The sequence below is a fragment of the Squalius cephalus genome (genome assembly GCF_949319135.1).
Source record: "Squalius cephalus genome assembly, chromosome: 1".
Lineage (NCBI taxonomy): Eukaryota > Metazoa > Chordata > Actinopteri > Cypriniformes > Leuciscidae > Squalius > Squalius cephalus.
The window spans coordinates 12,050,272-12,068,123 of record NC_137122.1 but is presented as its reverse complement, the minus strand read 5'-3'; the positions used below and the strand labels follow the sequence as shown (position 1 = coordinate 12,068,123).

The 17,852-nt window shown below is 39.2% G+C and overlaps 1 protein-coding gene across 1 annotated transcript in view; it reads left to right on the top strand.

The window, feature by feature from the left end:
- The window catches only part of LOC307165936 (uncharacterized protein), a gene marked incomplete at its 5' end in the record, with an annotated part of 45,726 nt that overhangs the window by 20,810 nt on the left and 7,064 nt on the right, over positions 1-17,852 (top strand). Inside the window, 4 exons of the mRNA XM_079884023.1 lie at positions 12,394-12,453; positions 13,235-13,291; positions 13,727-13,813; positions 14,045-14,073. Coding sequence (XP_079740149.1) covers positions 12,394-12,453; positions 13,235-13,291; positions 13,727-13,813; positions 14,045-14,073 — 233 coding nt within the window. The remainder of the gene's footprint in view (positions 1-12,393; positions 12,454-13,234; positions 13,292-13,726; positions 13,814-14,044; positions 14,074-17,852) is intronic.

The window sequence follows — 17,852 nt, the reverse complement described above, 5'->3', positions numbered from 1 at the left end:
AATGCATTTTATCATAATTTGGTACCCATATCTTTCCTACGGGTATATGGAGGTTCAATTCAAGACCGCATTTGGTATGTTTAAACGCTACGGCATAGAAATGACTTCTTATTCTGTAAAATAAGCATTAAGAGTTCTACTAACAATCTAGGAATAAGATTAACCCAAAATGTGATGTACATTTACAAATGGAAATGAAAATTGGACTTTTAAAAAGATCCACATGGCATATATGATTGCAACAGGGTGCACATCTGAAACATTATTCCTTTAAGGTTTACAAGAATACAAAAACCCATCACAGAGAAGAACAATCGTGGAAAAGAGAAATTACATTCAGGTTTACATATTTCTTCAATGGTTATACATATAGAAAATGTGGGATTTAAGTAGGGTTAAAGATTAACACTAACTCTGCTCCTAAAATCTGTCGCTGGACATTCCATTAGGCAATAAAACACAGTTCAACACAGGGGGGAAGGGATTGCCAGAGAATGTTAGTGAACCTTCTCTAACTAAAACACTATTGATTAAAGAATACATTTCAAAACCACACCTCTAGAAAATCATAATTATATGATCAAACAAATTAATAAAACATGCATACAGGAAGGTCAAACCCAAATCTGAGTTACATACATTAAAACTATATTTCTATAGGAGGATGTTTGTGTGTGTGTGTGTGTCTGTGTGTAGAAAGTTTCAAGTTTCGTTATCTCTCTGTGGTCCAGAGAGGGGAAAAGGGGGGGTTTGGAATGCAGAACTTATCCTCCAAGGTGCAATAAGGTGTCGCGAAGGACCATTTATTGCCGACTAACTGGAGCCAACACAACTGATTTACCTTCGGGGGTTCAGAGTGGGACAGCAAGAAGGAATGTGCGTTTGTGTTCTGATTCAATGAGCCATGATTCATAGCCAATGTGGCTACAATTAATACATCATAGAGTTGTTTGTTGCGGTGGTGATTAGACGAGATATGTGGTGACGTCACAGTCGTACTGCATTGTGGGACATATAGGTGCTTGAAGTGTATATATGAAGTAGACTCGCTCCCTTGGTCAAAATCGAGGGAATGAGGGTCTGTCCATATAAACTTTCCTCATCCACTTCACGAAGTGGAACACACTTCAAAATGGCGGCAGGGATTCCCCTGAGGGGAAGTGCTTTGGGAAGTTCGCAAGTGCGTGTCTAAAAGTGGACTGGAACGCAGCTATTACGATCCATCTAGTTTAAATCGTAACAAAAATACTTAGACATGACTCCCGCGCCCAGTCGTCAGACCAAAAGATACAAAAGAGTACAAAATTCAAGTAAACGTTTTATTAAGATAAGGAAAATAAACGTATATAAGTGTTACGAAGCATAGGAGTCATTCAGATCCAAGTGCAGCTTGTCTTTATTAAACAGTAGTCACCAGGCAAGGGTCATACACCAGCAAACACAGCAGAGAAGATCAGGCAAAATCGTGGTCAATAAACAGGCAGGATATCAGGGCAGGCAGCAAACAAACAGGATACAGGAAACCGGCAGGAGATCAGGAACAGACAAGGTCACAACAGGCAGGTAAACGCATGGAAAAATGGTGGGAAATGGTGTCCGTAATCACCCAGGGAGTGCGGCTAATCGTGACAATCAGTGGTGGAAAGAGCACTGAAAAAACATACTCAAGTAAAAGTACCATTACATTCCAAAAAATGTAGTGTGAGTAGAGTAAAAAGTACTTGTCCAAAAAACTACTTGAGTAAGAGTAAAAAAGTAGCTTATTTAAAAGTACTCATGAGTAGTGAGTACTGAGCTGCGGATTCTACCCCCAAAAAAAGCATTTAAAATTAGACGAAAGGCCACTGAGCCCGAGCATGCTATCGTTGCACATAAAATATCAATATTCATAACTGTGCAAAGAATTCAAAAACCTTTAGAAACTCATATGATAGATCAGCATCACACACCATGAGATGGGTTAAATAGAGAGATTAAAAAAATACCCAATTTCTCTCCAAAACGGTACCAATTTTAGTTGTAGCGACAATGCCTGACATGCGGTCACATGCTGTTCCAATTAGTAATTCCTTGTCTCCAAACACGTCCTTCGTTGTCTTTTTAGACAACGGGTCTGTCCACGGCGTCGCCAAGTCTACTTGGACATGTCAAAATTGCAATCTGGTTAATAATTTCCCCAGAGGGACATTTGAGCCATAAAGAGGACGCTGTTTTTAAGAACCCCTTTGTAAAACCCCCCCTAGTTCAGCATGGACTTCCTGTGACTTTACAGCCTCAGGACATTCCAGAAGACACACACACACACACACACACACACACACACACTCGTGGACTTTCAACCAGAAACCCACCACGAGATGCAACTGAAGCACATTTCCATATATGGACTTCCACATAGTAAAATGTCATTTTACCATTCATTACAAATTTATAATAGAGGTGTGACTTGCTAGAGTAAAATCTTTAATTCTGAAGGTTCATTGAAAGAAAATCACTCAATAGTGTCTTGTAATACGACCTCGACCTGGTCATAAACCTTTATGGTCCCAAAGCTGCAGCTCATCCAGTTCCTTGGCAAACCAACATTCCAACACATTTACTTTTCATGGAACTCTTCAGAGAAAACTCTTCAAATGTTTGATACATATTCCTTTGTTTCCCAGGTGCCTTCACTTGCCATAACGGAAACGCTGACAATTTTATTGTGTGTTTAATCAAACTTTATGTGTGTGTAATTATGCATATAGATGTAACATCATGTTTCCCCGACCTTTATCTGTCATAATTAGTATCTGTCTGACCGTCCTGTTTTAATTCAACCCGTCACACATAGTAAATTACAGTAAGATGTATTGTTCCAGGTGTACAATCTTAAGAAGAAATATGAATTCTTTCTCTCATAAGACATATGGTGAAAGTAGGCGTTTTCTTCTTCACACAAAGAGAATTTTCCCGCTTCAGAAAAGACAATCTGATTCGCTGTCGTTCCAAGAGAAGGCGTAAACAGATGTTTGTTAAAAGGCAGAAACCCCCTCATCACACTCTCTTCCTTCTTCGCTCACCGCTCTTCTCTCATCGACCCCGCTGACCTCCCCCTCCTTCTCCACGTGCAGCGCTGCTCCAGATGAACGGGCCTTGCCTTGGCCTCTGGGACACATGGCCCGCACCATGAAAAAGCCTGCCGTCTCTGCAACCAAGATCTGAAACCTCTCCCATCCCGGGAGACGAACCTAACTTTCGCGGTAACTTAAATTCAAGTAAGCCTTTACATCGTCTTGCGAAACGACCCAGAAGACGAAGCCAGACGCAAACCAGCCGGACACGCGCGCCTCTTTTACAGCCTCACCAGAAAGAGCACAGAATTCTGCAAGTATATTGAGTTTGATAAAAGCTGTTTTCCGGGTGTCTATCTCTTAGGTCTGTGAATTAAGTTACCCTTCTTCCTCTTCTCTTCTCTTTCTTTCTTTCTTTCATTTCATTCTGATCACTTATGTTATTGTTTGGTTATCTGTTTGTTTGTTTATTGTTTGCATTTTTACGTACGTTTATATTCGTAGCTCATATAATCTATAGTTTTGCATTTATTAAAATTCATAAATACTTTTCACTGTCTCCGTGTTTGAAAACCCACCATTCTAAAGTCAATGAAACAAAAGATCTTAAGCTACAAGCTCGATATTAGACTACATTCAGTAGTTTCAATTAATAAACTCAATAAAGTTTAATGTTCGTGGCCAGGACATAAACTTCCTTGAAGTTTGTGAATACCTCTGACTGTAATGATTTTACATTTGTTTCGCTGGACGAATTAAATGTTGGTCAGACCAGTTACAGAACAAGGTAATCTCGATAATTGATAAAATAAATGTACATGCGACTTATGAATTATGACCATGAGTCATAAATATTAATACTCCCAGAATTCCCCATATTCTTGAGCTAATTCACATTTACCCAGAGTCGTATTCGTTACATAGTGTTTTGATAAATGAGAATGACTAATATTATCAAATTACCTAACATTAATTACACTGTAATTCCATGTTATTAAATATGTTACAATCTAAACGTAAATGCACATTGTTCTAGAAGGGGGGCATCATCCCTTACATTTGCTCGGCTACATTTACTCACATTGTAATGCTGATAATATAATTTGTAAGGAAAATTGTGCATTAAATAGGTAAGTTATATCTGGGAAACTTTTACAAAAGAAACACACACACACACACACACATGCATGTCTCTTTGTAGTCTCGGCGAAGCTGTTTTATCAGCAGCATCCACGCACAAAAAAACAAAAGTTGAACATGAAAAATGTTTTTGCGCAAGTGCACTTGCCAAATGAAGACGGATTGTATGAAATGTATGAAATGCAAACATGGGAGCGGGAATTCACCGCATTATGAACTCGTCACGCAATACCCCCAACCTCACACCAAATGTTAGGCCCTGGCCTGTAGATAGCCCAGCCTATATCATATTAAGCAGAAATGTGAAATGTACCTTAGCATATTAGAGGAAGACGCTGATATCTGGATTGAATTGTTGAAGAATGCACTTCCACAGCAGTCACGAGTAACAGCAGGAATAGGCGGTCAAAGTTTTCTGTGCTTAATTTGATTTGATGACAGTCACGAGACTGATTACTCGATCCAATCATGTTGATGGATAAAAATAAAATTAAAACAAGCATGTAATGAGTAACGACCACAAACAGAAGGAAAGTAGCGGAGTAAAAGTACCGATACATCACTTAAAATGTACTCAAGTAAAAATAAAATTACACAATTTTTAAGCTACTCAAAAAGTACAAATTCTGAAATAAAAACTACTTAATTACAGTAACGTGAGTATTTGTAATTCGTTACTTCACACCCCTGATGTTGACTGCTGAGTCTATGTTTAATGATGTCAATAAATAATAAACAAACTACAAATAACTTTTAGCTTTTGTTTGTTTGTTTGTTTTGTTGTACTGGTGGTGTAAAAGATTACAAATATTCTCCTAGTGCATGTTTAATCATATTGTATTAAATGATTTATTAATGCATTATTTTGTCATGACTTTTACTTGAGAGGGCCCTAATCATGATACAATTGACTGGGAACTACTTCCCAAACTCAGCTCATGATTGATCATAAACTTCCTATCAAACACACAACGAGTGTTCAGCTCAGTGAAGTGATGTTGTGTGGTCAGAGAACAGAAGTACAGTATCATCACGACTGTGTCTGGATGGAGAGTGAACTACTGATCCCAGCAAACCTTCCCTGAGTTTTGCTCCTTCCTTTGGGAACTGTTCCACAAATATTCTTTGTGGGTTTTGAATTGTTATTTTGTATTTAGCTGTGCATAAGTCACAGTAGGGTGAGTTTGAAGGAAAGAGAGAAACACAGAACAGATAAAGAGCTTTTAAGGTCAGTTATTAGTGTATTTTCTACGGTTGAAGAGGAGGATCAACTAATCCTGTGCCGTCCAGTAATGTTTATGACAAAGCTGAAATCAAGAGTTCAAGATATGATGATATTATAGTATTTCTTCTTCCTATTATTATAAAAGACTGTATGATTTGAATCTTCTGGTTTTTATGCTGGTGTGGTTTATTGTTTTCATTTATTAATATCATAATGATCACTGAGATATACTGTGTTTCAGGTATCAGTGGAGTGGATGATCATGTGTTCATCAGTTCTGGTGAAAATGTGCGTCTGTCCTGTAATAAAACTCTTTCTGACTGCAAATCAACTACATGGATCTACTCTATCAGATACAGAGATTCAGCAGCACCAGTTGAACTGATTGAATTAGGGATAAAGAAGAAAGACACAGAGAAACATGAGAGACTGAGTCTGGAGTCTGACTGCTCTCTGAACATCAAGAACGTCACAGAAGAAGATTATGGATTATACAGATGCCAACAATTTGTGAACGGACAACACCGACCAGGAACTGATGCACTTGTTCATCTGCATGTTCTTCATGGTAAGTTTATGATTATCTGGTCAATTTAAAAAGGGCAGATTCTCCCTTTAAACTCAGATGATGATTGAAGAGTCTGTGATTTGTGTCTTGTGTTCAGTTTCAGTGTCTCCATCATCATCATCATCATCATCATCATCATCTTCATCTTCATCATCATCATCACAGACTGAGATCAGTCCAGGCCGCTCTGTGACTCTCTCCTGTCAGTTGTATTCATATAATGGATCTCCCTGTGATGATCGGGTCAGTTCTGAGGGATTTGAGCTGTTGTGGGTGAATCAGGCTGGTGTTGATCTGAAGACAGACTCCAGATATCAGATATCATCATCATCATCAGATCAATATCGCTGTATCATCACTCTGACTACAACACTCCTGAATGAAGATAACAACAGAGAGTGGAGATGTCAGCTTACTCTCAGAAATCAACTCCAGACCTCAGTCAGATACACTGTCAAGTATTCAGGTGAGAAAACACTCTTTTCTGACAGATTTGTCAAAACTTTCACACACTGGCTCTACTCTTTCTGATGGCTTCATACGTTTGGCAATTGTAAAATATTAGAGATCAAAGTCATAAACTGCATAAAAATCCTTATAATTCCCAATATTGACCTCCTATGGGTCATACTAGGCTAAATTATAAGGATTTGTATGCAGTTTGAGGAATTCTAAGGCTTAATAATGTCATTGATTCAGGAAAGCTGAAGGTTTATGGGAAGCAGCTCACTGTGTTTCACTCTCATATAAAGCAGGAATAAATGATACAGTAACATCTCTCTTCTCAACTACTGCCACTGTAAGCTGTGATGATTGAACACAAACTGCATGTCATGATCAATATGAAAATATGATGTTAATGTCCTGATGCGTCTGAACATTCATCTTCTGCAGCTCCAGTCGCTTCAACAACACTGACTCCAGTCAGAAGCTCAAACTCTGAGAAGACATCAAGCCGAACTACAGCAGCAGCTTCTACACAAGGTTCATGATCACATGATCACTGTCACACATCATCAGTCTCTCGCTTCAGTGGTTTGCACTGGCTCTCACAGACTGCTTTATCATCACACATATTAGCATCAAAAAAAGCTCTTTAGTCAGATTTGACAGTGAGTTTTGATACATATGACCGGTCTTGTACAGTCTGTTGTCTGATGCAAAATAATCATAATATACAGCTAGTGTAACTCATGCCACTCGCATGATAAATTAATAAAATCATAGGGCCCTATTTTAATGATCTAAGCTCGCAGTCTATAGCGTTCGGCACAAGTTCACTTAGGGCGTCTGAATCCACTTTTGCTAGTTTAACGACAGGAAAAATTATCTGTGTGCCCAGCGCATGATCTAAAAGTGTTGTCCTTATTCTCTTAATGAGTAATGAGTGTGTTTTGGGCGAAACGTGAAATAAACCAATCAGAGTCTCATCTCCCATTCCCTTTAAAAGCCAGTTGCGCTTGCGGTGTGTGTGTGTGTGTGTGTGTGGTTAAAGGGACAATCTACGGGACAAGCCGGATTCACCATATCTTTATGTACACAATAATAATCTTTTACATTGTAATCCAAAAAAACTATTGGGCCATTGACTTTAGAAAAGGTTTTTGTTGGTCAAAAGCTCAGTCTATTTCAGTTCCTCAAAATAGCAACGCACCGACAATGCGCCTGAACACCTATGGGTGCACAGATGCTCACATACATTTGCCATTTAAACAATGTGTTGCAGGACGTGAAAATGAAAACTGTGTCAGGTTAAAACTAGCAAAACACACTTGCATCTCGCCTGGCGCTGTATTGCGCGGGTGTATAATAGGGCCCATACACAAAATATTTAACCCCAAAAGTTAAAACTTATTTCAATTACATGTCAATTTTCCATCCACTTTAATCACATAAATCCAACGTAAAAGTTAACATTTTATTTAAGCTTCACCATCATGTTCAGTTGACATGAATGAATTAAATAATGGTTATGTGAACTAATGAACTGTGATTCAAGAGTGTGTATTAATTAAGCTTTACTCATTTCAAATAAATAGTTATTACTTGCTTTATATAACTATCTTACATTTCATTAATTCTACTGATAATTCTATCGGTCAAATACATGTTACATTTTCAAACATTTATTGTGTGCAACTTGCTCCAAGTCAAAAGAAGCATCCATTCTGACAAAAGAAACAAATGACATAATACAGCACTTTACAAATTAATGCAACAGTTTTATGCATCCTCCCAAACTGTACTTTCTGTGGTTATTACTCATGTTACACTTTTTAGTTTTAAACCTGTGTGCCAAGTAACAGGAATCCAAATTTCAACATCAAACATTCTTTTCACATTTTTAAGGTAAACATTTTGATATCACTGCATAGTACAGTAATCAGTTTGTGCCTTCTTCTGATCTGAAATTTCAAACACGAGTGTAATTGGTACCCATCTTCATAAATATTTGAAGAACAAATAAACAATCAGGACATTGGATAAAAAAATAATACAAAATTAACACGAATGTAATTGATACCCATCTTTTCACATTTCAACATTTAGGCAAGAACGAAGTGTCCTACTCACTGCCTCAGCTGCCTGATCAAGCCATCCATGGAGTATGCGGCATACCTAAAGAAGATCTCCACCAAGAATGTCCAATCTTAGTTTTGGTGGTGGATTAAGTAGCATTTCACTGTTGATGAACTCTGTGTCAGCTCTATGAAGCTGAAATTCAGCAGAACACAGAAAAAAAAAAATCTGCAGTAGATATGAAAGATATGAATAAAAATTATGTTTATTCAGCTAGCGCACATACCTGTATTTACATCCTGTTTTCGGTCGAAGTCCATAGTAATCGATTGTCGAGTTCACGCGCATTGGTTTAGTACCTATGATCACGCGCGTGAACTCGACAAACACACCTTATATCACTACTCCAACATCCTCTGGCTCATCCTCAGCACCAACACCTTCTTTACGGATCACAAAAAGCCCCAGAGTGGTCTCAGAAATTCCTCTCTCAGCTTCTTCAGGATTGCAGTCCTAAGCCAAAACAAAAGACAAACAATCAAATAATAATTAACACATTGTTTAGTTTCACTGAAATATTGGTAACATACAGGCTGGCAATAGGTTTAGGTAATTACAAAAAGTACATAATACAAACCTCAATTTCTTATATATATATATATATATATATATATATAAGAGAGAAAGATATAAAGATAAGATATAAAAGAGAGAAATAAAGATGGCCATGAAATATGCCTACTGTGGAGGAATTCATTGTAATTTGCTATTTATTCTTGTGTAAATATCCATAATACTTACTTCATTTACTACGAACAGTGTAAATCAGACACCAATTGTCCTAAAAGTGCAAGGACAATTACTATACAATTACTATACATTACTATACACAAGGATGCCTGAACCTCGCCCCAAAATGTCCATGTTTAAGCTTAGAATGTTTCAATAACTCAAACCTACTGGATAATTCTGTGCCACACACTTTACATTGCCACATTTCCAAAACTCACATATCTGAAATTCAAAAAGAGAGAGAAAACAACAGACATCACACTTTTGCAAAGCAATTAAACGTCAAGTTTAAATTATTACAAAGAAAAAAAATACACATACCGTATTTGGGTGATTGTGCCAAACCAGAGCCAGCAATGTTGGAATGGTCACATCGATGAGGACTCTGAAATAGCAAAGACATAGTTTCATTTTTTTTGTAATGAAATTACAACTCAGCATGGAAAAAAGCAGCATGTTCCACTTAATTGAATCCTATAAACCTTTGCATGTAGATAACTTTCATATACAGTCGATTAAGTACGTTTGTGCAACGGTTTGGCATGTTCAAAGGATTTTTCAAGCAAAGTCAAATTTAGGCCTAACTTGCGTCGAGATGAATACACGTTATTAAAAATGACGCACATATAGTCATTCGACCGTAGGCCTATAAATGAACAAAGTTACAAATATTTTTTAAGATATTTGTTTTAACGAGAAATCCTATACAATTTTACCTGACAACCTTCATTTGGGCCTAAAGTTACATTCGATTGACTGTGTTTGTGCCACGCAATCATACGCGTAATCTGCCTAAATGCAAAAAATGCTGCACATACAGGTAACAGTTAGTCAGTCGACAAAATCTTTAAAAAGATCATTTAACGTTACTCTTTATATAACGTTAACTGGAAAGGCCGAAAACGTTCATTCGTCTGAAGTGCAGTCACGGCAAAACTAAGATATTAATTAAATCAGGTCGATCACATTTTTTTAAAAAAAATTGTTGATGAAGTCTAAATCATTTATAAATATAGAAAATATCTTACCTTGTTGAATATTCCACATCTGTTAACGAAAATCGCTGACGCCGAGTCGCACCTCCAAGCTCCAACGACTGTTGCCGCCTGCGCCTTCAGAGTTTTTTTTTGTTTGTTTGTTTGTTTGTTTTTTACTCTAGTGCGCATGCGCCACATCTGAATCTGCTCCTTACGGCAACAAATCAAGTATAGTGTATGTAATTTGATCAGTTTGGACTTGGATCAATTACATTCATGTTGTGTAAGAGTAATTCGCAACAATAATGATTATTTTATACATTTTTAAATATATTTTAGTTAAATTGTTTGCTTAAATTCAATTAGTGCCAAGAATCATTTTTTTTGAGTGAGGATTTATGAAACATAAAGCAGTTTGTAAAATGAATGCCTTGACATTGTGTTCATGCATTAAAATATGACATATTTCTATTTCCATTTTGTTTTTAACAGTTACATCAACTTCAGCAACAACACTTACTCCAGATACCACAGCAAACCCTCCGAATCCAGGTGTGTATGATCATCATCCTCATTTGACCGACTCATGGAGTTTTCTAGAATCAGTATCTGAACACACACACAAATAAGGTCAAGCATGAACACGCAGCACTCTGTGACAGAATCCCACCACCGCACACGAGGGCCTATGAGCGGCCGGCCCTGAAGCCTCGGCTCCTATAACGAGATACAAAATTAACACAATGGGCTCCAAATAAACAAAACAAATAACAACAACTAAAACTAAAACTTAAATAAAAGTTACAGAAGAAAAACATCTAATTAATAAACCAGAGAATCGTGCATCAAACCACGCTGAGGTTAAGAATGGGGCACCAAAACTGGGTGGATATTCACTCCACTTTCATACTTCACCAGCAACCCAGCGATCACATAAACAATATATGCTGGAAAGCAGGAGTCACAAACACATGAACCGAGCGCACACGCGCTGACGTGCGAGTTCGTCACAGGAGAAACCAGGATGGACAAAGCAGCAGCATCAATAGTGTTTCCCCGCAGGCCTCACTGAACACACGGTACCCGAGAACAGATTATTCCTGTTAGAATTTAAACAAAATTACTCCCAACATAACTATGAATGAACGTTGTGCAGTAGCGGTAGTTACACGTACCTTCATATTATTGCGGGTCGCAAGTTCAAGTCACGCACACAGAAGACTATCGCCATGCCAACAGAAGCACGGGAATGCAGGAGGGGCATATGAACAGCCGCCGCCAACAACCCCCAGCAACAAACCATCCGCCATAACGCTATAAACCAAATGACTGTTACATAAAGTCACTAATCTGTGTGCTAACTAGTTAGCCAAACACATGGGCGGTCGCGGCAATGACGCACAGGCGTTGACCACACACACACAAACGGTGCATTCGAATCCCTTTTATACGCTCACTCACGGAATATAATTCGACACTACATTACCCACAAGCATTAAATTAATTAAAAACGGTACGTCCCACCTCATGTGGATAAAGGGACAATCTACGGGACAAGCCGGATTCACCATATCTTTATGTACACAATAATAATCTTTTACATTATAATCCTTTTTTTTTTTTTTACATTTTTGGCATTGACTGCTGCACGTCCCTGTGCATTTAATAAGCAGAGTGTGTGTAATAAGTGTACACGCGTTGTGGACCCTCTTTAAATAACAAAAAAAAAAAAATATTGCACCATTGACTTTAGAGCAGGTTTCAGTTGGTCAATGGCTCTGTCTATTTCAGTTCCTCAAAATAGCAACACACCGACAATGCGCCTGAACACACTCCTCGTGCTCGTTCGTATAGACCAGCAGCCCATGGGCGCACCGATGGGCACAAATGCATTTGCTATTTATACAACGTGTCGCAGGACGTGAAAATATAAAAATGTGTCAGGCTGAAACTAGCAAAACACACTTGCGTCTCGCCTGGCGCTGTATTGCGCGGGTGTATGAATGGGCCCATTGTGAGGATTTATTAAACATACAGCAGTTTGTAAAATTAATGCCTTGATATTGTGTTTATGCGTTAAAATATGACATATTTCTGTTTCCATTTTGTTTTTAACAGTTACATCAACTACAGCAACAACACTTACTCCAGATACCACAGCAAACTCTCCGAATCCAGGTGTGTATGAACATCATCCTCATTTGACCGACTCATGGAGTTTTCTAGAATCAGTATCTGAACACATGGTCGTGGACTTCCTGACGGAGGGCGGAGTTCGGAGGGGGCGGAGTTTAGGGATAGGGACCAATCGGGTTGCAGCCTCAGCAAGGGGGTGGGGGGAATATTGTAGTGAAAATTATGTCAGAGGACGTCAGTATTAAAGGTGCTGTAACTTTTTTCACTCTACTCGTTTCTCTGAAAACACTTCTACAGCCAGTTATTTACTTATTATTTATAGTCAGTCTGTTTTTGTTTTTGTCTGTGTGACTCCGCCCACTGCCAGTTCAGCCAATAGTATTCCCACACCCCGGGATGCCAGATAGCAGGAAAACAGCGTATCGCAGCCATCAAACAAACTGGGTCAGAGATCGCAGATTCTACACAACCTAAAAAGCCTCAGTATCCATCTAAACATCTCTATGAACAAGAGCTTATTAAAACACGGATAAATCAACTCATCAACTTACAGTGTCTTGTAAGTCTCCTCGGCTTTCATTGTCAATTATGCTCGTTCTGTTGCGTGTCCTCAAACTGGCAACCCATGTGAGTGTCGAGTCTGAGGAGGCGGGGAAACTACGATCTCTGATATTTTGAACATAACTCATCCCATGTTAGTGTGAGCAGCTTTCAGCACTGATACTGTAGCTCTGGACTACAGCAGCTTGTAAAGTAAATGCCTTGATATTGTGTTCATGCATTAAAATATTATATATTTCTATTTCCATTTTGTTTTTAACAGTTGTAACATCAACTACAGCAACAACTCCAGATACCACAGCAAACTCTCTGAATCCAGGTGTGTGTGAACATCATCCTCATTTGACCGACTCGTTGTTCGAGCAGCTGATCACAGATTTTGACTCAAGCCATGTTTAATTTGTAATCTACATCACTTTCTAATTCCACTCTCTTGTACATCACCAACAATCATAAACATGAAAACTAATACCGTAATGTAAAAAGTAACTGTCATTAAATGTCAAACACATCATTCTCATCCAGACAATCCTAAACAATCATGTCACATTCATTTAGTGAACATATGAGGTACAGTCTGTTAGTGTACAGATGGCTTTTATTATATATCAATTTCTATAAAATCATCATCACAAGCATCAATTTACATGATAAATAAGGATAATTATGCTATTAAATGTGCCATTTTTATGTGTTTGGTTAAACACAGTAATATAGTCCTGCTGAATCTGTCTCTCTATATACTCTCTCTCAGTGACTGTGATTGTGATTGTTGTTGCCGCTTCATTCGCTCTTCTCCTTCTGGCTCTTATTCTCTGGGTGATTCGTAAAAAAAGAGCGGGTGAGTTTTTCATATTTTGTAACAACAGACAAAAACATCTGATAAAATAAATATGTAATTTAGACAAATTTCTTTCTTTAAAAGTGAAGAGAAAATCAATGAGTTAACAAAAATAATGTTTCTATTCTACAGCACTAGATTCTTCTAGACTCTTTTAAACACTGATTGTCATCTGCATTAGAGACTGTGTGTGTGTTTGATCATAAACTTTCCCGTGACATTATGTTTCAGGCAACAGAAGAGGGACTGGTGACTCTGTGGTAAGTATTGCAGGTTGATCCATGAGTTATTAATGTTCATAAGGACTGACCCTAAAATATGACACTCTTATTACTCAGATTATAAAATGTCAGGGTTCTCAGCAGACAGTTCTGTCAGTCTTGTCTTAGTTTAATCTGTCTTTGTCTGTGTTGTGTTTGAGCACATGGTGTTGTGTTTATTTGTGTTGGTCATGTGTTCCTCTTGTCCCGCCTCCTAGTTTCCAGTGACCACGGCCTCTCGTTTAGTCGTTGATGAGCCCTCGCCAGTCTGAGTGTGTGCTCACCTGTTCTTTGTCTGAGGGGCTGTTCACATGACACCGTTTTCAACTAAAAACGTAAAACTGTTTATGCGTTTTGCCCGTTCATTTACACGACAACAACGGTTTGGGTCCCTGAAAACGCAAAGTTTTGAAAACGGGTTTCAAAGTACAAGTTTTTGAAAACGCTCTCTGTGTAAACAACAAAAATGTGAATCTCTGAAGACGATGAGGTCATGCACATGTGTATTACGTGTTCAGTCTATAGTGTTTCATCGCCATCTAGTGGCCTGGTAGCCTGACTACGTCAGACTTCGTACTTCCGCTCAATTTCAGTTTGCTTCTGTACTCAGTCTGAGATAGCGACCGTTTTCCCCGTTTTCCTCCGGCCTGAAAACAGCCGGCCAATCAACGAATAGAGGGCGGGCTTAGAGCCGTGACGTAGACGCTGATTGTACCGTGGATGCGTAGATTTACTTCACATAATCTGCAAAAGTCGTTCACAGCCATGTTCACTCCGGTATTTCGCTCTATGGTTTTGTTTTCGCATCATACATGTGTTTACAGTGGAAGTTCGATGCGGCTGAGCCGGCGCATAACACACGTCATAACCAAACGTTATGTGATTGGCTTACGGGTAACCAATGATTTTAAACTTCAGACAAGCCCCCCCCCCCGCGAGAAAGAAAACGCTTTTCAATTATGCCATGCCAGACTCTGTCTACGAAGCAAAGCGAAGTAGCAGAGTTTGGTATTACCAGGCTAGTGGCCTGGCAGCAGAATACAGCGTTTTCAGTTGTTTTTGTGGATCTGTGTGAATGTGGATCGTTTTGACAATGGTGTCGTCTGTACGCAGAAAACTCAAAGGAAACTTTTTTAAGCATATCGTTTTCGTGTAAACGTACCCTAAATGTGTGTTGTGCTACCTGTGACTAATTGCCCATTGTTCTAGTTGTGGATTTCATCATGTGTTGTTCCTGTTGTGTGGGTCAAGTCAAGTCAATCATCCTGTCACAGGGCTTAAAGTATTCCGGCGGGGGGCCGGATTTCCGGCTTGAGGGCAGGTCCGGCCTCCGGCGCAGGAAAAATGTATTTATCAGGCTGCAAATTACAGTCGGAGGCACTTTAATCTGACTTTAATAACACACCGGTCCCCTTCAACCTACCTGTCACCACTATTGCCACCCGCTGGAGAACTCGACTGTTATATATTTGTCCCGATTTTATGCACATTTGTGAAAAAATCCTCGCCTTTCCCGCACTTCTTACGGTCCCTGAATGCATCTCACATGCAGCCTCGCTCTAACGCGCTTCTCTCGGAAACCAAAACAATGACTATGCGGATGCTGTAGCTAGTGTTAATGGCTTATTTACAACTTTAAACATCTAAAAGAAGCGGCGATGGGCACAGGGCAGGTGGAAGACAGGCCTGTTGTTGTGGATTATGCAAAATAAGTTTTGCAAAATGGACGCTAATGATCGACCAGACGAGTCATCGGATAAAGAGGCGAAGAGCAGCAAGTTCTACGACTGATCCACAGTGAGTGTAGAGTTTATATGCTTATTCTGTGGAGTAAAGTAAGCGAACGGGGTCGCTGCGTTGCCGCGCTTATCACCGGCGCTAAAATAAGCACTGAAAGGCTCTGTCGCTCTCATGAATTTATTCGCTGCATCGGTTCTGTCCATCCCCGGTACCCCGCACAAGAGTACGGTGTCGGACCATGCCCGCTCCGCTCCGCGCCTCCCTTCTGCAGCCGTGCGCGGTGAGACAGGTGTGCACGGGAAAGACACGCGGTGTAATCCACCCCAACCCACCCCACCCCCCAGCTGCTGCCGCTAACCCGCTGTAAAAAGCAAAATGTAACGCCTTCATATTGAACAGAGCCTTGCACTGTTCTTTATTCACAAATACCCAAACTTAAGAGTTTCGGGTGGACTTTTTCCGCAAACGGCGCACACAGTAGCGTGAATGCGCACACGTGTGCACGCTCCCACGTGCACGTCAGTGCGAGCCGGTGTTGACCCACTGGACATGTCAAGTCAAGTCAAGTTTATTTATATAGCGCTTTTCACAACATAGGTTGTATCAAAGCAGCTTCACAGTAATAAATTAAAACAATACATCAATGTTTGTTTCTAGTGGAACGTCCACGTTTGGTAATGCTGATCAATAGTATCGTTGATTGATTAATTAAATTAAATATTCCCAAATATCCCCAACTGAGCAAGCCAAAGACAACGGTGGCAAGGAACCGAAAAACTCCATCAGGTGACCTAATGGAGAAAAAAAAACCTTGGGAGAACCCGGGCTCAGTCGGGGGCCAGTTCTCCTCTGGCGTTTATGAACTAGAGGTCGGATTTAACTGTAAGATTAAAAGTATTATATGAATGCCTGGCTGAAGAGATGCGTCTTTAATCTAGTTTTAAACTGGGAGAGCGAGTCTGAGCAACGAACAGTATCAGGAAGGCTATTCCAGAGTTTTGGTGCTAAATGTGAAAATGCTCTCCCTCCTTTGGTGGATCTGGATATCCTAGGTATGACCAAAAGCCTCGAATTTACTGACCTTAAAGAGCGCGATGGATTATAGGGCGATAGAAGATCGGTTAAATAGACTGGAGCTAAGCCGTTTAGGGCTTTATAAGTCAGTAGCAATACCTTGTAATTAATACGGAACTTTAAAGGTAGCCAATGTAGTGATGATAAAATTGGTGTTATATGATCATATTTTCTTGATCTAGTAAGAACTCTAGCGGCGGCATTTTGGACTAACTGTAGCTTGTTTATTGAGGATGCAGGACAACCAGCTAATAAAGCATTACAGTAATCTAGTCTCGAGGTCATGAATGCATGAACTAACTTTTCTGCATCAGAAACAGATAGCATGTTACGTAGCTTAGCAATGTTTCTAATGTGGAAAAAGGCTGTTCTTGTAACATATGAAATATGATTTTCAAAAGACAGGTTGCAGTCTAATATAACACCAAGGTCTTTTACTGTAGAGGATGAAGTAACAGGACATCCAACTATGTTAAAGTTGTATTGTGAGAGGTTTTGTGGGTGGTTTTTTGAACCGATGATTAGTACCTCTGTCTTGTCTGGATTTAATAAAAGAAAATTGCGCGTCATCCAATCTTTTATATCTTTAACACACTCTGTCAATTTGGATAATTTAGCGTTTTCATCTGGCCGTGATGAAATATAGATTTGAGTGTCATCAGCATAACAATGGAAACTAATTCCATGTTTCCTTATAATATTTCCAAGTGGCAGCATATATATTGAGAATAATAGAGGGCCTAACACAGATCCCTGCGGCACTCCATAGTTTACTGGAGTTATGATCGATTTTTCTCCATTTAAATAAACAAAATGGTAGCGGTCAGATAAATACAATCTAAACCAGCTTAATGCTTGTCCTTGAACACCAGTATAATTTTGTAGTCGATCTAAGAGTATTGTATGATCTATAGTATCGAACGCAGCACTAAGATCAAGTAAAACTAATATTGAGATACAGCCTT